The sequence below is a fragment of the Aristolochia californica genome, unplaced genomic scaffold, assembly GCF_029961685.1.
Source record: "Aristolochia californica isolate CCGP_79_NKW_82.1479 unplaced genomic scaffold, dmAriCali1.0.hap1 SCAF_8, whole genome shotgun sequence".
NCBI classification, from domain to species: domain Eukaryota; kingdom Viridiplantae; phylum Streptophyta; class Magnoliopsida; order Piperales; family Aristolochiaceae; genus Aristolochia; species Aristolochia californica.
Window position 1 is genome coordinate 36,877,782 of NW_027182279.1, and position 24,782 is coordinate 36,902,563.

Genomic DNA, 24,782 nt, shown 5'->3' on the forward strand with positions numbered 1-24,782 from the left:
TGGAACCACCAAGGGAGGTAACAGTTGAAGGCCTCCACACATCTGTGTGAACCAACTCCAATTTTGTTGTCTTGTGGTCCTTTCTAGCCTTAGAAAGGCTAACCCTTTTCTGCTTACCGAAAATATAGTCTTCATACAAATTGTTGTTTATAGTTTTCAACCTTGGTAGCTTCCCTTTGGATTGAAGCACTTTCATTCCCTTTTAACTCATGTGACCGAGCTTATAATGCCATAAATTAGAATCAATAACTGCAACAACAACTGCAACCGTATCTCTATAGATGCAAGTGATGTAAAGAGTTCCACTTTTAACTCCTCGTGCAACAACCATTGCTCCTTTAGTGACTTTCTATGCAACCTTTAAAAGTCACATTATGACCTTCATCAACAAGATGCCCTATTGAGATCAGATTACACATCAATTTTGGTACGTCTCACCTTGTGAATTATCCAAATTAACCCATTCCACATCCTCAAACTAACATTACTAATACTAACAATATCCAAAGGTTCTCTATTAGCGAGATACACCTTCCCGTGATCTCCAACAACATAATTCTCCATGATCTCACGGTGCATAGTGGTGTGAAAGAACACCCAAGAGTTAATAGCGCTATCAACTGACAAGAGTAAAGCCTCTTGTACTTCTTCAATCACTGCATTTTTAGTATCAGTTTTCTTTTCATCCTTCTTCAGTGCTTTGTAGCTCTTCTTTATGTGACCAGACTTGCCACAATTCTAGTACTCCACATTGCTTCCGAATTTGGACTTGCTTCTTCCTTTCCTTGAATTCCCTCTACCTTTGCCCTTTCTGGAATTTCTCTCAAAGTTCCTACACCTAATATCGACAATTAGGGCAGAATTAGATGTCGATGATTTTTGGAGTTATTTCTACGAACTTCCCCCACAAGAACGGTATCCCAAACATCATAAAAGATGAACTTCCCTTTGCCTATAGCGTTTCTAACCGCAACCCTCATTGGCTCCCAACAATTTGGTAGAGAGACCAAAAGAATTAAGGCATGAACCTCATCATCAAATTTAATTTAAACGGAGGTCAATTGATTGACAATCATGCTAAACTCATTCCAATGTGTTACCACTGAGGTATTTTCTATCATCTTTAAATTAAAAAGCTTTTTCATGAGATGTACCTTATTATTTGCAGAAGGCTTCTCATACATGTCGGACAAAATCTTCATCATCCCCATTATGGTATTCTCCGACACCATGTTATGAGCAATATTCTTTGATAGTGTTAACCGGACTACTCCTAACACTTGTCTATCCAAGAGATTCCACTCATCATATTTCATACCTTCTGGTTTCATATCCAAAAGTGGTGAGTGCAACTTTTTATTGTATAGATAATCTTTGATCTACATCCTCCAGAAAGCAAAATCTATATCATCAAACTTGTTAGTTCCTAGTGCCGATCCTTCTGCGCTAGTCATTGCTCTCAATCATGAACCAAAGCTCTGATACCATTTGTTATGAATTAGACACCCTAATTCCAAACTAAGAAGAGCAATAATAATAAACACAGAAGAAAGATAAAAGCAAGCACGAGAACAAAGACAACAAGATTTATACAGGTTCGCCTCAAGGTGAGACTACGTCCTATCTTTCGCCGCTACACTAATCCACTATAAAAATTAAATAGTTTACAAAGAGAAATCACACACACTTACAAGTGCTTTTCTTTAACCTCTCTCGAGCTGCAACTCAAGGTATTTCTCCGTGATAATAAAACCCTACTAGCGGTGCCTCCCAATTATAAAGAGAAAACTAGGGCAACCATAATACAAGAGTGAAATCCCCAAATTTCCCTAATACTAACTTAGCGTAAGACGTTGATTAAGCTCCACAACTTAACAATTTTTGTCCATTTGGCACATTTTTTGGGGGATAAAAGTTGTTGTTTAACTGAATGTCCAATTTTAATAGGCTTGTTTTTATATAAGCAATAGTCTAATATATTAGCCAAATTATAACCCTTTTTTTTATCCATGTATTAATATTAAGACCGTTTGTCAATCAAGGTAATATGCTCATCCGGTGGGAGGATATGCTCATCTTGGGGGGCCAACCCTATTCTGAAAATTACCCTATAAATTAAATAATTGTAGTATCCATGGTTCCTAGTCGTTTCCAAAATAATTGTAACTAAGTACTAGAGATTTCAATAGTCTAGTCTGGGGAGGACCATCTGTCCATGAAGGCAATAGAATCGCTTCTGGTCATTTCCTTCACCATATGGTGATCTTGCGGGCTTACCCTGTTTACTTTTCGTCGTCGTAGATCGATAATAACCGTCATCGTCATGGATGTACCAATTTTATAGATAGAATACCATCGTGTGCTCCGACAGTACATCATTAATAAGAATATGCAAGTATGGCAGGTTGCTACTAATCAAGTGCATTTATCTTAAAGAGTATTTGCTTATTTAGTTTTTATTTAGTATAATGTGCAATTCAGGTTGATGCTACATTCTTTCACAAAAATATCCCAATTTTCAGTATTCTATATGTCAGGGGTAAGCAGTTGCGGAGGCCTCACGTGGCATTAGTTTTTTTTTGGCCCTTATATGAGTGATTGGATCATCTTGAACATGTTCCATATTATCTAAAAAGGGTTCTTATACCGATTTTGAACTAATGGAAATTAAATTGCAAAAAAGTCATATATATTTTATTCAATTTAGGAACAAAATAACGCCCTTCAGTAGGTTCACAAAAAATCCCTATTATACCATTCCTGAATATATATGTTGTAGACATGTTTTTTTTTTCCTTAGAAAAAACATCATATTTCCATTTCAATAAGTTCTCTAAGACTTTGCAATTATTATTTAAGAATATTTATTTTCTCTCTTGTTATTGTCTCTTTATTAAAACAAACCTTAACCAAATTGCTCTAGGATCTAATCTACAATTTTCACCTGTAAAAGGGATTATGTTCAAATTGATCCTTGCCAATTCATTGCCATGTGTACTACACTTGTTACTTAAAACTATTATTTTGTTTATGAAATTCATATATAATGTAATTTATTTTAGGAGCAAGAGAAAGCCCTTCAATAGATATTTTCTTTTAATGCCATGAGAGTTGACAAGGAAGGAGTTCACAACTCTTTTTTGATAGAAATAAAAATTTGATTATTGAAGATTTATGAAAATCATATATATTTTATTCAGTTTAAGAACAATATAAATCCCTTCAGTAGATATTTTCTCTTAATGCCTTGAAAGTTGTCGGGGAAGAGGGTGGCTACTCTTTTTTTATACACAAACAAAACCTTTGATAAAATTGAAGTCATAGAATAAAATATATTTTTCCTTTCAAAAAGATAAGACAAGCAAAAAAACTAAATGTGTTAGGAATTAAACGCACTAATTCCAAACTAATGAGAGCAATAATAATAAACGCAAAAGAAAGGAAAAACTAACACGAAAAAGCACAACAAGATTTATACTGGTTCACCTCAAGGTGAGACTACGTCCTGTCTTCTGCTGCTGTAGTAATCCACTATGAAGATGAAATACTTTACAAGAGAAATCACACACTTACAGGTGTTTCTCTCTAACCTCTCATGCTGCGACTCAATATGTTCCTCAGTATAAGATGATTAAAACCTTAATAACGACACCCCTCGATTATAAAGAGAAAATTAGGTCAACCACATTACAAGAGTAAAATTTCCAAACTGCCCTTAATGAAATGTGTGGACCGGGCAGGGGCTTTGCGCAGGTCGATCCCTGACAAACTCAGCATAGGGCGTTAATTAGGTTCCACAATTTAACAAAATGAAAGTCAAAAACTAATTTTCAATTTTTGAAAGGGACTTCTGTAATCAACCTTATACTATCAAACGAAAACTTTTATAAGGTTTATCTTTTCATACACTCAAATATCATAACTTTCTGAAGAGAAAATATAATTCAAATGTAACATCATCAAAGGTTGAATACTTAATTATTCTATTACCTTAAGTTTGGTTCTTTGTTTCGGGTCTCAATTTGAGTTATTGCATTCAACAAAATTGAGAAAGTTAACGGTACATTCTTCACCCCCAAGTACTTGACCTAATTCACAACTATGATCTCAATAATTAGATTTGGTAATTAGTGATCCATGTAGATTTGTGCATGTTGAATTTATGGAAAAAAGAAAAACTTCTTTGATTTGATGTAATTTGAGTATAATCAGCCTCTATTTATAATAGAAGAAACAAGTAGAATCCAATTACAATTAAACTACCCTTGTCTCAGTTACACCCAAAGTTAAACACTAGAAGATATATCCTAAAATTTTTGAACAATTGAACATAAGTAGAAGAGTAACTTAACTAAGACACCTTCGACTGAGACTCTTTCGTGAGACCTTTTCTTGTGAGACTCCTGTAAGACTCCACCGCATTAATTTTGGCTTTATGAGACCTCTAACTATGAGAGTCATGTAAGACTCTTCCATATATGCTCTTCAACACTACCCATTAAGCTGAAGTTTATAACTTCAGTTTGCAATGAAAAATATTTTTAATCTTCAATTTTATTTTGTTGAAAAGAAAATCTTCATAGATGAAAAAACTTCATCTTTATGCAAAAGATTTATCTTAAGTGCTTCCCCTTTCTTTAATATTCTCATCACATAAAAATTACCACAATATGTAGAACAAAATACATCTTCTTGTACTTCTTATTCCACTTCTCCCCCTCCATTTGGGGATAAAAATGACATAGAGACTCAACTTGGACAAAACACAATATGGGAAAAGCTCCTCACACCAGTGAAAAATGGTCTGTTTGAAACACAATCCGCTCAATTTTAAAGGTGGATACCTAACTCTAGGGCTTAACAAAGAGAAAATTCACTTTTTAAGGGTATCTCGAACACAAATCATGTATTGGGGTGCTCAGAGGACAAATTTTCAATTTTACCTGTGAGGTGCTCAAAGGCTCCGAAATCAATGACCCAATGTGAATCGATAAAGCATGTGAGAAAGGAAGACGTACCAATAGTAGCAATTATGACAGTTGTGTTTCTTTGGGGAGCAACCATCATACTTTTAAACTTCTAAAGCAATTCATGATCCACTTCTAATAGACTCAATCTTCCTCTAAAGGACTTTGAGGTTGCCTCACTGTTCGTTGATGTAATAGAGGTTGATGCTTGATTAAACTTGAGGTAAGGTGGTTTGTATTGAATTTAGGATCTCTTTTCCAATATTCTGAGCAAGAGAAGAGAGAAAGAAGAAGAAGAAAAGGGGAAGAAAGCTCTTGGGTAGAGAGAAGAGAACAAGAGAAGATAGGTGTGCACCAAGCAAAGAGAGAGAGAGATTTACTCAAGAACGAATTTTAGAACTTCTTTAATTCTGAATTACAATAGCTCTATTTATAGTAGAGGAAGTGATAGTCCTTATACAATTAACCTTTAAATCCCCTAATTATATTCCAACTCTAACTCTCTAAGATAAGTCTATCATGAAAAGATAACATAATCTACTAGAGGTCTAATATAAGTTAAGCTATAACTCTTCTTCAATAATGTGGACATAAGATAGGAGGCTAGCTCCTAGTCTTATCTTTGTGGGTTCCATATGATCTTCCAACTCATTTTAATAAGTTTACCAGCTAGTGGTATCTTTGTGAGTCCCACTTGATCTTCAAGTCTTCTAAATCATTTTTGCTTGTGCTTCTTATCTCTTAACTCATGCTAGCTTGGGTGAGGACTCTTCTTGGCACGTCCTCATGGTGGGTCCCACCAGTTCGTGCACCACTGTGGGTCCCACATTGTAACACTGCCCCTCAAGTTGGTGGTGAGAAAATATAGTAGATACCTAGCTTGTTGTAGATGATAGACATAATCTTATTGTTGGAAGATAAGTTCAAGCCCACACGACCAAGGAAGGCCCACATATCTAAGATTATTATAAGATGGGCCACACGACAAAGGAAGGCCCATAAGATTGGCCCAAGCCCATAAGAAGTAGGACCCACAATGATTACCACGAGCTGGCATCCTTATCACATCAGTTGGAAGACCAAGAAGGACTCATAAAAGTATCTTTATCTTAGGGTCACGTCAAAGAAGTGTTTTAGTTTGAGTTATGTTTGTCTTTTATCAATATTGAGTTATTTAATTATGTTAGGACTTATCTTTAAGAGTTAGACTTTGGGTGTAATTGGGACAAGGGTAGTTTTATTGTGATTGGACTCTACTACCTTCCTCTATTATAAATAGAGGTTCATGTACTCAAATTACAACAAGTTATTTATGTCAATGAAGTATTTCACTTTTCCATAAATTCAACATGGTATCAGAGCCAGGTTCTGTGAGTTGACTTGGTCAACTCACGGAGGTAATGTGATCCTTTTCTCTAAACCCTAAACCCTAGGTCTAGGTTCGAGTAGCAACAGAAAGCTTCAGATTCCAAGGTATGTTTTACTATCAAGAACTAGACTTTATATGGAGAGATATATATAAAAAAGAAAGATATGTAAGTCTATAATTTTACCTATTAAACCAATTTTTTATTTGAGTTATCTACAAAGAGAAATCGATATTTGAAGCAGTAAAGGTCAGATTTAAAAAGAGGTTCGAGCGACAGTAGAAAGACTCAAATTCCGAGATATTTTATGTTATCAATAAAGAGACTTTATATGGAGAATTATATATCAAAAGAAAGATCTGTAAGTCTATTTTCTTACCTATTCAACCAATTCTTTGTATTATTTTTTTATAATTAGATATTTATCTTGGAAGAGTCAATGTCGTTCTGGAAAAAAAGGAGAAACAAAACTTAGTTCTGCCATATGACAAAGACCGAAACCCATCAGATTATTTATCTTCTGATAATTATATTTTATGAAGAGATGTTATACTTGGATTAAAGGTATTTAAGTCTAGTTTCAGAAGGAAAAAATTTTATATCAATCTGATCTATATTGAAAGATATATTCGAATTGGAAGAATCAAAGGCCATGCTGGTATCCCGTTGTACTGAAAAATCCGAATTTATGCCGATTATTTTGCGTCACTGTTTGAGTTGATATATGAGGAAAAATCTCACTTCTCTTTGGTTTGAGGGCTTATATATAAATTCCTCTTATTTGGGATTATTGCTACTTCTATGATATTTGGTTCAAGCTGGGATCACTGCCATTACCTCCCAGCTTGAGGGGGAGAAGTAGAAGAAGAACAAGAAAGAGGTATTTTATTCCTTATGTTGTGGATAAGTTTATGTGACCAAAATATTCAAGAAAGGGGGAGCACAAAAGATGAATCTTGTGCATCAAAGAAGAAAATTTTATATCGGATTATTTTATGGGTTCTTTGACAAAGTTTACTATTTGGTTCGTGTTATATGTGTTGGAAGATGGTCGTGTTATATTCAGCTATAGCTATTATGTCTCTTTGGGGACATTATTATTGAATAAGAGGTGGCCTCATGTCATCATTTACTTCATCCCCGTCAAAAAGATGAAAATTATTTGTGGTTGGGAGTCCACGACGGCGGAACTTCATCCCCATAAAAAAACTGAAAATTATTTGTGGTTGGAAGTCCATGACGGAGGAACTTCATTCCCGTCAAAAAGATGAAAATTATTTGTGGTTGGGAGTCCACGACGGAGGAACTCCATCCCCATCAAAAATATGAAAATTATTTGTGGTTGGAAGTCCATGACGGAGGAACTTATGATTACATCTTCGTTATCCCTCCCTATAATGGCTTTTATGTCTCCTACCACTTGAGAGTCGTTGTCCTGTGGAGGGACACGGTGGTGGACACTTCAGAGCAATGTCGATAGACACACTACCGATAACAGAGGAGTGTGCCCTACATCCAGCATTAAGACTGGAGTATGAAGCAATGGCTTATCGGCTAGGAGTGATTTTTACTCTCACTTATAATGCCGTAGGGCCTCATGGAAGGACGCAACAACGTGAGGGGGAATATTGGAAGATGAAAGCATATTGGAAGATGTGACATTTTATACAAAAATATTTTATACATCATTTGCAGCAAGCTGGGAGTTCTTGTTGTTCTCTCACCCCTAGCTTGAGGGGGAGTGTTGGAAGATAAGCTCAAGCCCACACAACCAAGGAAGGCCCACATATCTAATATTATTATAAGATAAGCCACACGACCAAGGGAGGCCCATAAGATGGGCCCAAGCCCATAAGAAGTAGGGCCCACAATGATTACCATGAGCTGGCATCCTTATCACATCAGTTGGAAGATCATGAAGGACTCATAAAAGTATCTTTATCTTAGGGTCATGACCAAGAAGAGTTTTAGTTTGAGTTATGTTTGTCTTTTATCAATATTGAGTTATTTAATTATGTTAGGACTTATCTTTAAGAGTTAGAGTTTGGGTGTAATTGGGACAAGGGTAGTTTTATTGTAATTGGACTCTATGATCTTCCTCTATTATACATAGAGGTTCATGTACTCTGATTACAACAAGTTATTGATGTCAATGAAGTATTTTACCTTTCGAAAAATTCAACACTTATGAGTGACTGGCTTGGTGAGAATATCTGCAACTTGACTTTGTCATGATATATGCTTTAGAGATAAAAGGTCCGCTTGAAACTTTTCTTGTATAAAATGGCAATCCACTTTAATATGCTTTGTTCTTTCATGAAAGACTAGATTTGATGTAATGTGTATTGCTGCTTGATTATCACAATATATATTCATCGGAGCTTCTTTGTAGAATCCCAATTTAGTGAGAAGAGATCTTATCCATTATAGTTCACTAACAGTGTGTGCCATGACTTTGTATTCTACTGCGCTACTATATTTTGCTTCTTGCTTCTCTATGTAACCAATTTTCCTTCAACCATCGTACAAAATCCTGAAGTAGATTTCCTGTCATTTGGGGATCCAACCCAATCTGCATATGAGAATCCTTTGATGTTGAAGTGACCATGATTTTTATAGAGAAGCCCTCTTCCTGGAGCTCCTTTCAGATATCATAATATCCTTTCAAGTGTTTGCCAATTACTAAGTTGTGGTTTATGCATGTATTGACTCACCACACTTACTGCATATGATATATCCGGCCTTGTTACACACATGTACAGAAGTTTTCCCACTAGTCTTTGATATTTCCCAATATCTACATCTTCTCCAGTGTCGGCACATAATTTTGTATTTGAGTCCATAGAAGTTTCTGCTGGTTTGCATCCCATCATTCTTGTCTCCTCTAGTAGATCAAGGGCATACTTCCTTTGGGATAGTACAATCCCATGTCTAGATTGTAATACTTCAATACCCAGAAAATATTTTAGTCCAAGATCCTTTGTCTTGAACTCAACACATTTTTTCTTTTTTTTTTCTAGATGTCCTCGGAATCACTACTAGTTAAAATGATATGATCAACATATACTGCCAAAATTACCTTGCCTCTCGGTGTGTTTTCAATAAATACTGAGTGATCTCCAGAGTATTTTTAAAATCCGGCCTATATGAGGGCTTGACTAAATTTCTCAAACCATGCACGAGGGAACTATTTGACACCATACAAAGATTTTTTTAGTCAACATACTGACTCCCCCTCAACAACATACCCAGGTGGTTGTTTCATATAAATTTCTTCTTTAATATCCCCATTCAGAAAATCATTTTTCACATCAAGTTGATATATCTTCCATGAAGAATTGGCTGCCAGAGATAATAATACACGTACCGAGTTCATTTTTGCCACTGCAGATAAAGTTTCTTCATAATCAATACCATAAGACTGAGTATAACCTTTAGCAACAAGTTGAGCCATCAGCTATGCTATTGACCCATCCAGATTATGTTTGTCAGTATAAACCCATTTGTAACTGAAATGTATCTTATCTGTCGGAAGAGGAAGCAGTAACCATGTCTGATTGTCATTAAGTGCTTGCATTTCTTCATCCATTGCTGCCTTCCACTCTGGATGTTGTAGAGCCTCCTGATAGCACTGTGGAACATATATGGCAGAAATAGAGAAAGAAACTGACAACATAGAGGTGAGAGGCGATGATGAGACACAAAATTTGAAATGGGATGAGAAGAAGAAGGTCTAGTGCATGATCTAGGTTCTTTTCTTACAGAAATAGGACGAGTATCATATTGAAGGCCAAAAACAACTGGAGAGGAAGGGCTTATCTCGGTGGGATCTGTCAATTCGGTAGGTGTCGTGTCAGCCACTTGCTTTGGGGTTGAATAGTGTCTATATCATAGGACACAACCGGTCGAGGGAAACCTGGTATTAAGGACAGACCAGGAGGAGCACTGTCAGAATAAAATGACGAGTCTCCAAAAAATGTTACATCCCTTGACACAAGTAAACTTTGAAGAGTGGGACTATAACAAACATAACCCTTTTGTGTGAAAGAGTATCCCAAGAAGATACACTTGATAGATTTAGGATCAAGTTTGCTGTGTCAAGGAAATGAATTATGAACAAAGCATTGACATCCAAAGAATCACAAAGGTAGGGATAACGGATCATCATTTGGTAATAATCTAGACTAAGGAGATTTATTACCAAGAATGAAAGATGGTAGACAATTTATAAGAAAGCAAGCAGTAAGGACTGCATGAGGCCAATAAAAGTAGGGAACTTTCATGGCATATAATAACCTCGAGCTACCTCAAGAATATGACGATTTTTCCGTTCAGCTACCCCATTTTGTTGAGGAGTGTAGGCACAAGATGTTTGATGGATAATGCCATTTTCTTGACAAAAGACGTCAAGCTCTTTGGAAATATATTCTTTGGCATTATCAGAACTGATTATTTTTATTTTCTGACCAAACTGTGTGAGTACCATAGCATGAAATGACTAAAAGTCAACGGTATTTCAGAACGCTCCTTAATACAAAACAACCAAGTTATGCGGGTGAAATCATCAATAAATGTAATAAAATATTTGGCTTGAAAAATGTTTGAGACACTCAAGGGTCCCCAGACATCGGTATGAATTAAAGAAAAGGGAGTAACACTTTTGACTTCTGGACGAAGAGAGTATGTACTCCTTTGATGTTTACTCATTTGACAAACCTCACAATTAAATTATGACCTTACTTTATGAGTAGGAAACATATAATAAAGAGACTGCACAGATGGATGTCCCAACAGGTTATACCATAGCCTTGTCTCATTTTCACTGGTGGAAATCATATTTATTTTTGGCACGTCCAGGTAGTAAAGCCCCACTTGTTCATGGCCTCCACCAATCACCTGTTTCGTTATAAGATCCAGAAATACACATGAAGTGGGTGAGAAGGTAATAGAGCAATTAAAATATTTTGTCAGTTGCCTAACAAATAATAGATTCAAAGGGAAAGTAGGAACGAATAGAATATCAGTGAGCGGAAGTGATGGTGTGACAGAATTAGATCCTTTCCCTTAGACTTTAGTTTGAGAACCGTCAACTATGGTAAAAAAAAAATTGTGTGAAAGGCACGGAGATAATGAATGTAATAAATGTTTGTTACCTGTAAGATGCTTGGAGGCTCTAGAGTCAATTATCCATGATGAAGATGAGGTAGATAGCATACATAAAGCAGTGGTGGCAGTAGTAGTTGTTGAGGAACTAGAAGAAGAACCCAATGTTGTCTTCATTTTCAAAAATAGCCCATACTCTTCATCAGTAAAAAAATTTTGTGCTACTGATTTTGTGGTTTGTTCCTCTTTTGTATCACTTACAAAAGCTTGATTATCTTTTGTCAATTCTGATTTGCCATTGACTTTATAGCATATTTCTTTATAATGACCATATTGTCCACAGTAACTGCATTCCTTGAAATATCATTGATCTATAGTGTGGTCAAATTTCTTACAATGAGTGCATGCTTTCCCATTTGTTATGTCGAAGCCATTCCTTCCACCTCTTTCTCAGCCTCCTCTATAACCTCTGGCTCGACCTCGGCCATGTTCAGATGATGTTCCCCTATGATTTGAATACATAGCGGATGATACTTCAGTGGTGGAGGAAGAAGTGTCTGGAATACGGAGTAGTGTTGCACATACATCATCAAACACAGGGACAACAGAAGCACTCAGAAGTTGAATCTTGGCAATCTCAATATGTGTTTTAATATTTTCAAGGTAAATAGCAGTAATTAGGTCTTCCTTCTGCTTGTCTTGGATAGAAATATCTGTGGTTGAAGGCTACGCTAACTTCTACTCTTGAAAAAAGCCTCTAAAGTGGGCCAAGCACTCATGGATATTTTCTCCTTGTTTAGTATTCAACATATTTTGGAGAATATCATATGGTCTGTGTAGAGTATCTGGGCTAGAGTACAGCTTAGCACATGTCTCCCAAATTTGTTTAGCAGTGTCAAGATGGATGGCATTGTTGGAGACATGTTCTTCTATGCTCTTAATTAGCCAACTAATCACCAAGTTATCATTTTTCAACCATTTGTTATAAGAAAATGTCTCCTTCATCAATAGGTGGTCCACGGTTGGTGAGGTAACCAAGTAGGTCCTTTGTAATAAGAAAACTTCGAACCTATGTAGACCAACTCATAAAATTTGATACCCCTCATAAGGGTGTAGTGGTAATTCTTAGTATATAACCTTTTATATTCATATTCTCTTTGGCCATGATAGGCCCTTCAACAAAAATAAGTCTCCAAAAAAATTCTAATAATAACACCAAGTAGTACTCTTCAAACAACTTGATGCATGGAGAACCTTAGCATTGATGCTAAATCATTATTCTGATTTTTCCCTTGATAAATTCCACTCATAAGAGACTCAATATCAATCTTCTATATCAGAGGACTCTTATTCCCACGAAAAGAAAAATTCAACAATCTGATCATGGCCACAATCTCATAAGATGAAAAATATTTACATACTCATCTTTAAATCATCTTTTAAATTCAAAACCCCGTAACATGAAGTAATAAAACAATTAAGAACTTATCTCATGGTTTGTGATCTTTCTTGATAATGAGCCTTCTCTGAGTGGTGTTGATCATTTTATCTTAGAGAATTCCTTTTGACATGGGGATCCTAAATTTAATGCTTTGATACCATGTTGAATTTAGGATCCCTTTTCCAATATTCTGAGCAAGAGAAGAGAGAAAGAAGAAGAAGAAAAGGGGTAGAAAGCTCTCAGGTAGAGAGAAGAGAAGAAGAGAAGAATTGTGTGCGCCAATCAAAGAGAGAGAGATTTACTCAAGAAAGAATTATAGAAATTCTTTAATTCCGAATTACAATACTTCTATTTATAGTAGAGGAAGTGATAAAGTCCTTATAAAATTAACCTTTAAATCTCCTAATTACATTCCAACTCTAACTCTCTAAGATAAGTCTATAATGAAAAGATAACACAATCTACTAGAGATCTAATATAAGTTGAACTATAACTCTTCTTCGATAACATGGAGATAAGAGAGGAGGCGAGCTCGTGGTCTTATCTTTGTGGGTCCCACATGATCTTCCAGCTCATATTGATAAGATTACCAACTCATGGTATCTTTTTGGGTCCCACTTGATCTTCATGTCTTTTAACTCATTTTAGTTCGTGCTTCTTATCTCTTAACTCATGCTAGCTTGGGTGAGGACTCTTCTTGGCATCCCACATCCTCATGGTGGGTCTCACCAGCTCGTGCACCATGGTGGGTCTCACATTAAAACAGTTTGTCATGTAGGTTCACACAATTTTTAACTAGATGGTTGTTGAGCCCACAAAAAGTGCACTTCCTTTGCTAATCACTAGTGTCAAAGGTAGGAACATTCCAACCTCTATGTCTTCTTCTGCCAGGTTTTTTTCCACCTCTTCTTTTACCTCTACTAGAATCATTGTTCCCTCTCCCTTTGGAGAACATAGCTGATTTTTCCACTTGTTCTAGTTGACTATTGGTCTCCTTAACTGGAATCCGTAGCATGGTTGCGCATACATCATTAAAAGAAGGTTTTACAGTAGTGCTAAGTACATGTTACTTGACAACATCCAAGTAGGGTGGTAGATTAGCAAGACATATAGCTGAGACCAGGTCTTCCCTCAGCTTTTCCGGTGTGGCAACATCAAGTGCATATGTTGTATAACCTTCCACTCTTGTAGCAGCCCTCTGAATCTAGCAAAGTACTCAAAAAGATTGTCTTTATACTTTGTGTTGTATATCTCATAAAAAATATCATAAATCTTTTCTAGAGTGATGGGGGTAGAATATAATTCAAAACATGTGGCCCAGATTGTTTTTGCTATCTCTAGGTGCAACACATTATTTGTCACATGTTCCTCCGTACTATTAATCAACCATGTAATAACTAGTGTATCTTCCCTCAACCATGCATAGTAAGAGGGCTGATCTTTATGCATAGGTGGCTGAGTGATATTCTCAACAAGGTTTCTAGTAATTAGAAAATATTTTACACATTGTAACTGAGACAAGTACTTACTCAAGCCTTTAAGTGGAATTTTAGTAATCCTCAAGGGATCACCTTTGCTGAAATCAGCATATGTAGAGGAAGAAGAAGCATTTGATAATTCAAACATTATGACTTACAAAACAACTTTTTTTTCTTTTTTGGAAAATGAGCTATTTTAAGTTAACTTAGAAGGAAATAGGACGAAGTTATGGAATGTGAAACTATGTAATGTCAAGTGATCAAATTCAACATATACCAAGCAAAAAAACCATCCAATAGATCACATTTGCATGACCCCTTTTGAAAAAAAAAAAAAAAAAAAATTGTTGTTGGAGATTCTAAACCACAATTATAATCACTCAACAACTAGTGGTAATTAAAAAGGGAAAATGAAATAGATTTTGGTAAGAATAATAAAAGAGGAACTAAGAAGTAATAAAAAGAGAACTGGAACTAGTTATTACTTTCCAAAACTATTATACAAAACCCTAAATTAGAGTTTTAACAACTTAATTGAGCAACCACTCCTTCAACAAACCAGAACTTAAGGAGATGTCTATTTGATGCTTGCAGAGGTCTTTCCCAGAGAATTTTGATTCTTGTAGGGAAAGATCTCTACCAGTGAAAATTGAAATTCACTGGCAGAACCCTCTACCGGCAGAAATTCGCTAACAAAATTTTCCAACGAAAGTTGAACTTCTCCCAGCGGGAAAACTTGTTGGCATAAGTCAATTTCGTTGTAGTGACTATAATAGTTTTTTATTTTTCTCATGTTTCTATGATTCTATATTTTTTACATGTCTCTTGCCTTGTTCATGTGTATCTACATTAAGTTTTCATATAGAGCGAGTCTTGTGTACATCCCTACAGCGTTCATACTCCAAGAAGAGTGTAAAGCGAGTAAAACATTGTTTTCTTGTAGAAACATGACTTCGTTTTCACTATCCCTCTGATGCTTATAATGTTGCAGTTGATAAAGAATAAATGACGTAAAAGCATCCTAGTGTGAATAAAGTTACCTTCTCCAGAATTAAAGTAAAGAATAAAGATGATAGGTCCTTCTCTCTTTATATCTTTCAATCATGTCCTCTATTTTTTCCTGTAAAAGCTTCTATCTTTTCTTGCTCTATTCCATATTCTTTTCATCTCCGTCTTGGTCACTGAGCTCTTCTTCAGAAGAATGGGAGAGATAATCCTGTCTCCCACTATTGATGCACTGATTCAAATCCTAAAATCAGTATCAGAAGAAATCAAATTTGTGTCGGGTGTTGATGCGGAACTTAATTCTCTGCTTAATTCATTATCCGTGATCAAGTCAGTGCTTCTAGATGCTGAAAGGAAGCAATTAGTATCCAATTCTGTGAAAATTTGGCTCCTACGGCTTAAGAATGTCGCTCACGATGCAGAAGACACTATAGAGGAGTTCATCGTCGGAGCTCTAGAAACAAAAACGGAGGATGGGGACGATTCTAACAAGAGGGTGGAGGTACCGAAACAACAGAAAGGAGCAGAATCGAGAAAGAGAAAGAAGGTACTACTGAAACTCTTCTTACCTTGCTTCAAATCTAAAAACGCAGTTTATCAACATGACGTGGTATACAAATTAAGAAGTTTACGGAAAAGAGTAGGCCAGATTGAGAAGGAATGTCGTGGTTTTCATCTAATAGAAGCCCGTGAGGAGGCGCCTATGCAAGCCAATGACGAACAACTACAAAACAGTCTAAAGGTTGATTCGCTTATTTTGGGGAGAGAAGAAGAGAAAAACAAATTATTAGAAGAATTATTATCGGAGAAATTTAGCGGAAGAGGTCCTTCGGTCATTCCAATCGTTGCTCCTGGTGGCATAGGAAAGACCACATTTGCTCGGCTTGCGTTCAATTGCAAGGAAGTAGAACAACACTTTAAGCACCGTTGGTGGTTCTGTGTCTCTCCTGATCTTAATGAAGAAAAGATTACTAGAGAAATTTTAACGTCCTCTACTGGGTATTATTTGGGTGACATTGAGGATAAGCTGCGGTTTAAGAAGTTGCTCAGAAATAACAGGTTTTTACTGGTTTTGGACAATGTACGAGATGACAATCCCAACTGGAAAAAGCTTTTGGTACCCTTCACTGCTGGACACAAACAGAGTAAGATCATAATAACTACACGAAGTGAGGAGATTGGATCAATCTTAGGCACAGCTCAGCCATACCGATTGGAAGGTTTGACCGATGATGATTGCTCCAAGTTGTTTTTCGTAAAGGCTCTTGATGCTGAGAGTTTTCAAAGACACCCAAATCTTAGAGAGATTGGAGAGAAGATAGTAAACAAATGCAGGGGCTCCCCTTTGGCTGCAAAGACCCTGGGAGGCCTCCTCCTTAACAACAAGCAAGAAAATGAATGGGTGAATATATTAGAAAGCCCCACATGGAACATAACTGAAACCAACAATGATGTCTTACCTGCTCTGAAAATATGCTATCAGCAGCTTCCGGCAAGCTCAAAGATTTGTTTTAGGTATTGTTCCCTGTTTCCAAGGGATTACTTGTTTCGGGAAACTGAGTTGGTTGAACTGTGGATTGGAGAAGGCTACATTAGAGAGATGGATCAAGCCAATCAAGTCTTTTATGATTTTCTGATCAAGTCATTTTTCTCGGAAGATTCTGTCTGGTCGGGGAAACCAATATTCAAAATGCATGATATGGTACATGACCTGGCAGTAGTATCGAAGGAAGAAATTGTGAGGATGGAAGAAGGTAAACCAAATGTGATCCCTGTAGGTACTCGTCATTCATCTTTAGTTTGTGTCAACGAGGTGCCTGCGGTTAGTTTTGAGGAGCTGTGTAAAGGTAACAGCTTGCGCTCTTTCCTGTACATAGATTTATACCATGATAAGCGCCTTCCAGAGGAAAACGGTGGAGGGATTTTCCCAAACCAGCAACTTGATCTTCTGCTGCAGTGCAAATTCTTGCGTGTCTTGAGGTTGCACGGCTGCATGATCGAAAGACTTCCGGAATCCATCAGTAGTTTGAAGCTCTTACGCCTTCTAGATCTCTCATACACGCCTCTTAGGATCCTTCCTAACTCGATTGGCAAGCTCTACAATCTGCAGATATTGAATCTCCGGAATTGCACTCACATCACTGAGTTGCCAAAAGACATTACGAAGCTCATTAATCTCAGGTTCCTCTATTACGAACATTGCATGTCCTTGCGGTCTCATGCCATAGCTCACGTCGGAAACCTGAGGAACCTACAGACGTTGCCAAGGTTCGTAGTAAGCAGAGAGACTGGACACAGAATTTCGGAGTTGAAGGATATGTCCGATTTGAAAGGAAATATTGTCATCTTCAGTCTACAAAATGTGGCTTCAGAAGAAGAGGCTAAGGAGGCTAACATGAAGAAGAAGCCTTACATCACTGACCTGACATTACAATGGTCACCTATGTTCCTAAGTGGCGACAGAGATGCAAGTGGCGATGAGAAGGTATTGGATTCTCTCGAACCGCACAGCAACCTGAAGCATTTAAGTTTAGTTGGTTACCAAGGCAGGCGATCACCAAGTTGGCTTAAGAACCTCACATCTCTGCAGCGCTTGGAATTGAATACTTGCCCTAAATTGGCTTCACTGCCAGAAAATGGACTGCCCAACTCTCTCCAGCTTTTAAAGATCTTTTGGTGTCCTTTACTGCAAGAGAGATGCAAGAAGGAGACAGGTGAAGATTGGCCCAAGATAGCACATATCCCTGAAGTGAGTGTTTGGGATTCCCTGAAGTGATGTAAGTGTGAGTGGCTTGAGCCTTTGGGTCTAGGGTTTAGGGTTTCTGGTGTGGTCATAGGTTGAAAACCTCACTAAGGGAGATGGTGGGTGTTTACGTGTATGTACAACATTCAAATATTATATATATGTGTGTGTGTGTGTGTGTGTGTGTGTTATGCGTGCAATAACATTATTATGTTAGCTGTTTTCTTTAATTTATTTTATTTTATTTCAGTTTTAGGTCACATGAGTATTTTTGGAATTATTTATTCATAGGGATATTTTTGGAATATTTTATTGATATGGATATTTTTATAATATTTTTTAAACCCTAACAGGGTGAACCCTATTTAAGGGGTAAGAGTAATGAGAAGGACAAGCATTAAGAATTAAGTTAAATCTAGCATAAACAGGTTTGAGATCACCTTCTTGATCTCGAGGTTAGGGTTTTCCTCAAAAACCCATATATTCTCTCATCCTCCATTGATCTTTGTCTTTCTCATGTCTTCCTACTATCCCTACAGTAATGCATGGTAGACCCATAACCCGTGGCAGATCCAGGACCGTAACAACGAATCCTTGTGTCAGATCCGGGACCATAACAACTGGTATCAGAGCAGGAACACAATAGGCTATTCATTGTCCACTGAAGAATGGATTGTTCTGGACAAGGTACGCGATTCAATGGAAAAGGTATGTGATTTAATGGAAAAAATATGCAAAGGATTGGGAGAAGTGAAAGAATCATTGCAGGAGGGAATGCGTAGAACTTCTATTGAAATTTCTGCGCTGAAGAGGGATATCATTGTTGTAGAAAAAAGGTCATACGACCTCAAATCTCCGAGTATGAAATACACACTGAGATAGTCGATCGAGAAGTTGTTTTACCAGCCGAAGTCCCTATAGAAGAGGCGGGCGCTGTTTTAAACGAACAAAAAGGTGTCGATTTCGGCCTCAACATTTCAGTAATCAGCCGGCAGAACCTCCATTTTTGGGATCTTGGAAGGGTATTATGCCCCCTCCGCGTCGATGATGAAGGGGTGGGGTTCGACCTCCCAAAACCCCTCCTCATGGCCAGCAGAGTGTCTTCCGGCGCTTCTTCCGACGGTGTGTTTTCGAGAGCCCTCTGTCTCAAAAAATCCCCAGGTGGCGACGCCCAAAACGGCTATTCTTCACCACCGAACCCGAAGGAGGCTACGTCGGTGCCGACGGAAACAAATCCGGTGGGATTTAACTTCCGGCCACCGCCAACCCCTCCCATTCCATCTCTCGGCAGTTCCGCGGGGAACCCACTTCACCGTCATTTGGGGTAAGCCTTTGCAACACCACCGAATTTTCTGTCTCTCTGAACTTAAATTTCCAAGCTTCATGGGAGCTCCGAATGCTGGGGAGTTGTTCGACAGAATGCCTCAAAGTCATGTTGTTCGATTTCTTGTTTCTGCACAGCAGGCTAGACGACAATGGTATGTTCTATATCCCGAGGAAGGGCCATGGTATGAATTACTAGTCATACCTCTTCGGTTTGAGCTGCTGTGCTCAATCATGATTCCAATTTCTATCAAGGTTTCTCTCAATTTTGTAACGAGTTTATGTGAAAAATTTATAGCCTGGGATGAAGAGATGTATGATACGGACACCAACACCCCTTCCTATGCTGCAAATACAGCCATCAATGAGGATTTGGGACAAGTGGAGTACAACGTGACTGATTAGACATGGACCCTCACAGAAAATAGAATGATCTTCCACAGATGCTGTATAAATGAAAAATTCTATGAAAATGAAGTTGGAAATGCCATAAACGATGCGGAACTGCTTAATGTTGTTGCTACCTATGATCTTGAGATCGTCAGATTTGTCACAGTTATGGCAATATGCAACACAGTTATTCCACTTAAAAGCAATAGCGGAGCTATAATTTACAAGGCTCAGTCCCAGGATGAGGAAGCCCTTGTTAATATTGTTGCTTGCTTGCACATGGTTCTCATCAACATAGATGGAAATTTTCTTGAAGTGACACTCAATGGGTCAATTATTCAATATGAGTTATTGGATACTCTAGCGTTTCCCTCAGATAGGAAAATGATGTCAGTTGTCGTCAAGGACTGCCAGAATGGAAAGATTCTCCTTTTGTCTAAAGGGGCAGATGAGACAATTCTTCCTTGTTCATCATCTGGGCCACAAATAAGGGTATTTGTCGAGGTTGTGGATTAGTATGCTCAACAGGGATTGCAGACACTCTGTTTGGCTTGGCGTATCGTTGCCAGGGGACATTTTACAGCAAGGACTGCTGCTAGGCTTACCAGAACATGTGTGAAAGTAGTGCTAAGGATGCATTTCTGCTGTATGGTTATGCTATTAGTGCAGTAACTATTGCTGGGTTCGCTGCTATTCCAATCAGCATTGGAATCGTGTTAGATTTCTTGTGGTATAAACCTTCTAGTGAGAGAATCGACGATATGGCAGCACTTCAAAGGGCAAGAGATTTTCATCTCGGCTAGTTTCTGGAACCAAACAGATTTGGTCACTACCCCAGCTCAATGGAACTAATGATAGGAGAGCGGCTCCAACAACTCTGCTGGGTGAAATCAGATTGGAATAAAGATGAAAGAATGGCAGGTGATTGGGTGCACACTTCTGGAAAATGGAGTGATGATCCCACTGATAAAGGCATCCAAACGTCTCCAGACTACAAAATTTTTCCTATCTCTTCACAATTTCCTCAGTTCTCTACCAAGACAAGACCTTGGTCTTTCAATTTTCTGTTAAACATGAGCAACAACTTGATTTTGTCCCCATGAAGAGGAGCACCCTCCAGCAACTTAGGCAGGATATGACGTTGGCTTCACTACTTATTGATCAAATTACCTACCTTGATGATTGGGTTGTACGGGGTAGAGAGCATTCACTGTCTTTGGCAGGGGCTACTACAACATTGGAAGCATGTCCTCTCCACCTTCCTGTCACTGATGGGGCGAGGGCAAATGTACGGCTGGTGAAGGATACAATTAGTTCAGTTGTTCATGTTGTGCCAGCCATGGGTTCCTCCATGTATCATTTACTGTCAAGGGCAGAGGAGCGAATTATCTGGTGTCGGCACTTGCTACTGTAGCAGTATTGGAGAGTGTCCTGCTTGACGAATGTGGAGACCTATTAGCTTCAACACCATCAATGCCTATAAAGGAAAGTAGCCTCAGAATTCACCTTATACAACTCCAAACAACCGTTGCTTTATGGGCTCTATCTATCTCAGCTATCGAATATTTTTTTATCGGCCAGCGAAATGAAGAATGTCCATGAGAATTTTTTTTTTCTCTCGACCTGAAAAAAAAAATTCTAGAATACTTGCTCCAGTTTTTTGGGCGTCCAGAGAGCGCAAATGGCTGTTGCGGATGCTACTCGGGCACCGGTGAAGACGTCAGCATACAGACACTACTTCCGACCTTGAGGACAAGCTCGTTCTTCCGGGGGGGGTGTAATGTTATGCACACAATAAAATTATTATTTTAGTTGTTTTCTTTAATTTACTTTATTTTATTTCAGTTTTAGGTCACATGGGTATTTTTGGAATTATTTATTCATAAGGTTATTTTTGTAATATTTTATTAAACCCTAACAGGGTGAACCCTCTTTAAGGGGTAAGAGTAATGAGAAGGACAAGCATTGAGAATTAGGTTAAATCTAGCGTAAATAGGCTTGAGATCACCTTCTTGATCTCGAGGTTAGGGTTTTTTCAAAAACCCACGTATTCTCTCATCCTCCATTGATCTTTGTTTTTCCCATGTCTTCCTACTATCCCTACAGTAATGCATGGCAGACCCGTAACTCGTGGCAGATCTAGGACCGTAACAACGAATCCTTATGTCAAATCCGGGACCGTAACAGTGTATGTGTTTGAATATGTGCCCACATATTCAATATTAAAAAAAAGTTGGATTGTTTTAAATATGTTGAAGTATTTGAGTGATATTCTATGTAATTATAAGAGTAAGTGGCATAAGCTACAATTAGTAGTTAGTTTAAGTGTTCTTTTTTATTCTTATGTATTGTTGAATTTATGAAAAAGATAAATACTTCATTGACTTCATTAACTTATTATAATCAGAGTGTAAATCTCTCTGATTTCAAAGAGTTTTTCCTTATACAACTCAGAATCTTGAATTTACAAGTCGGCCGACGGGTTCATCAGAAACCCTATTCAAAAGGAAGAGGAAAGGGGAAATTACAATTATACCCTTGGACAAACCAAAAAAGACAAGTATACCATTTTTACATATACATATTTACATTAACACCTCCCCCCCCCCCCCCCCCCCCCCCTCAAACTTATGAAGGTGCAAGGACCATAAGTTTGCTGATGAGATGATGAAAACGAGGAGCTGTATGCGATTTGGTGAAGACATCAGCAAGTTGAGATGTGGAGGAAACATGGGGCAAGGTGAGAGAGCCTTGTAAGTAGTGATGCCGCACAAAATGACAATCAATCTCAATATGCTTCGTACGCTCATGAAAAACAGGATTCTTGGCAATCTGAATGGCACTTTGATTATCACAAAACATAGGGGTAGCAGACAGTTGAGAAAAGCCAAGTTCTTCAAATAAGCGGCGAAACCAAATTAACTCAGCAGCAGTGGATGCCATAGCCCGATATTCTGCCTCGGCAGAAGAGCGAGAGACAATGGATTGTTTCTTACTCTTCCAAGCCACCAAAGAATTGTCAAGGAAGATACAATACCCAGTAGTCGATTTTCGATCTGTCGGATCACCAGCCCAGTCAGCATCAGAATAACTAGTGAGAACCAAATCAGAGGTGGAAGACAAAAGTAAGCCATGATGCACAGTGCCACGTAAGTAACGTAAGATACGGAGAACTGCTGTCCAATGAGTGGTATGAGGGGCGGAAGCAAACTGACTAACCACATGAACAGCATAAGTAATATTAGGACGGGTGACCGTCAAGTAAACCAGGGACCCAACGACCTCTTTGTATCGGGTAACATCAGACAACAAGTCACCATCTGTAGGGCCAAGGCGATGATTGAGTTCAATGGGAGAGTCCATAATCCTATCATTTGTCAATCCTGTGCGATTGATCACTTCAGAGATGTACTTTGACTGAGACAAAATATAACCTTCAGGAGAATAGGCAACTTCAATACCCAAAAAATACTGTAAATAGCCAAGATCCTTCATTTCAAAAAGAGAATGAAGTTGTTGTTTAAGATCTGCAATGTCATCTTCATCATTACCAGTCACAATCATATCATCAATATATAGAAGGACCACAATATGCCCTACAACAGTTTTACGAATGAACATGGCAAAATCATAGTTGGAAGCAACAAAGCCAAGACGAATCAAGGAGGAACTAAACTTCGCAAACCAAGCGCGAGGAGCATGTTTGAGACCATATAAAGTCCGTCGAAGACGGCAAACGGAACCAACAGAATGAGGAAGGCCTGGTGGTGGCCGCATATATACCTCCTCGGTCAAATCACCTTTTAGAAAGGCATTTTTAACATCCAACTGATGAAGATGCCATCTGTGAACTGCTGCAATAGAGATCAAGGTACAAATGGTCTTCATTTGAGCAATAGGAGCAAAAGTCTCATCATAATCAAGGCCTTCAGTTTGTGAGAACCCTTTAGCAACTAACCGATCTTTGTATCGCTCAAGTGTACCATCATATTGAGTTTTGACTTTGAAAATCCATTTACAACCAATAGCATGCTTACCTGGAGGAAGTGGAACCAACTCCCAGGTACCTGTTTGGTGCAAGGTAGTGAGCTCATCATTAATGACTTGGTGCCAATTTGCATCGGATGCAGCTTCCTTGTATGACTTAGGCTCAACAAAAGAATGAATCTTAGACAAAAAGGTCAAATAGGGAGAAGAGAACAAATATGAAGATGGACTATACCTCTGAGGGGGATGGCGGACACGAGTGGAGACGCGAGGGGTGGCAAGATGCGGATCACCAGAGTCCAGAGAGTCGAGAGGGAGAGGCGCCATGGGAGAAGATGAGTCAGTACCTACATGTGACTGTTGTGAAGGCAGACTAGAGGAAGCCTCCGGACGGAGGGATGAATCAGGGGACGGATGGTGAGTGATTAACTGGTCATCATGGGGGCTCATCAGAAACAAAGGGATCAATGTGTAACAATTTTGTATTATGCAAACCAGGAGTAGACAAGGGAATCCGAAAGTAACAAAACTGCTCCAAGAATTTAACATTGCGAGAAACAAAAAGTTTACCAGACTCAGGATGGTAACATCGGTATCCTTTTTGACCAAAACCATAACCAAGAAACACACATAAAGCAGATTTGGCAGATAATTTAGTGCGATAGGAAGGGGGTAATAAGACAAAGCATGCATAGCCAAAGACACGCAAGTGCTCATAGGTAGGACGAACACCATACAACCGTTCAAAAGGGGAGATACTGCCAGAAATAAGTGAAGGAATACGATTAATCAAATAAGTGGCAGTATGAAGGGCTTCCCCCCAAAATTCAGAAGGGACAGAGGCATGGAGCAGTAAAGAGCGAGCGGTTTCAACAAGATGACGATGTTTACGTTCTGCAATACCATTCTTCTAACGGGTGTAAGGACAAGACAACTGATGAATAGTATCCTCAGACTTCAGAAAATCATTCAATAAAG

The 24,782-nt window shown here is 38.2% G+C and overlaps 1 protein-coding gene across 1 annotated transcript; it reads left to right on the forward strand.

Moving 5' to 3' along the window:
- The first annotated feature begins 15,522 nt into the window (after positions 1-15,522).
- Positions 15,523-18,296, forward strand: LOC137938863 (putative disease resistance protein RGA3). The gene has a single exon (XM_068783940.1). The coding sequence runs from the start codon at positions 15,558-15,560 to the stop codon at positions 18,135-18,137; it is 2,580 nt and encodes an 859-aa protein (XP_068640041.1). The 5' UTR covers positions 15,523-15,557; the 3' UTR covers positions 18,138-18,296.
- The last annotated feature ends 6,486 nt before the right edge of the window (positions 18,297-24,782 follow it).

Bases quoted from the DNA above. Each gene is read 5' to 3' on its own strand.
- LOC137938863 (XM_068783940.1), top strand. From the start codon at position 15,558: ATGGGAGAGATAATCCTGTCTCCCACTATTGATGCACTGATTCAAATC.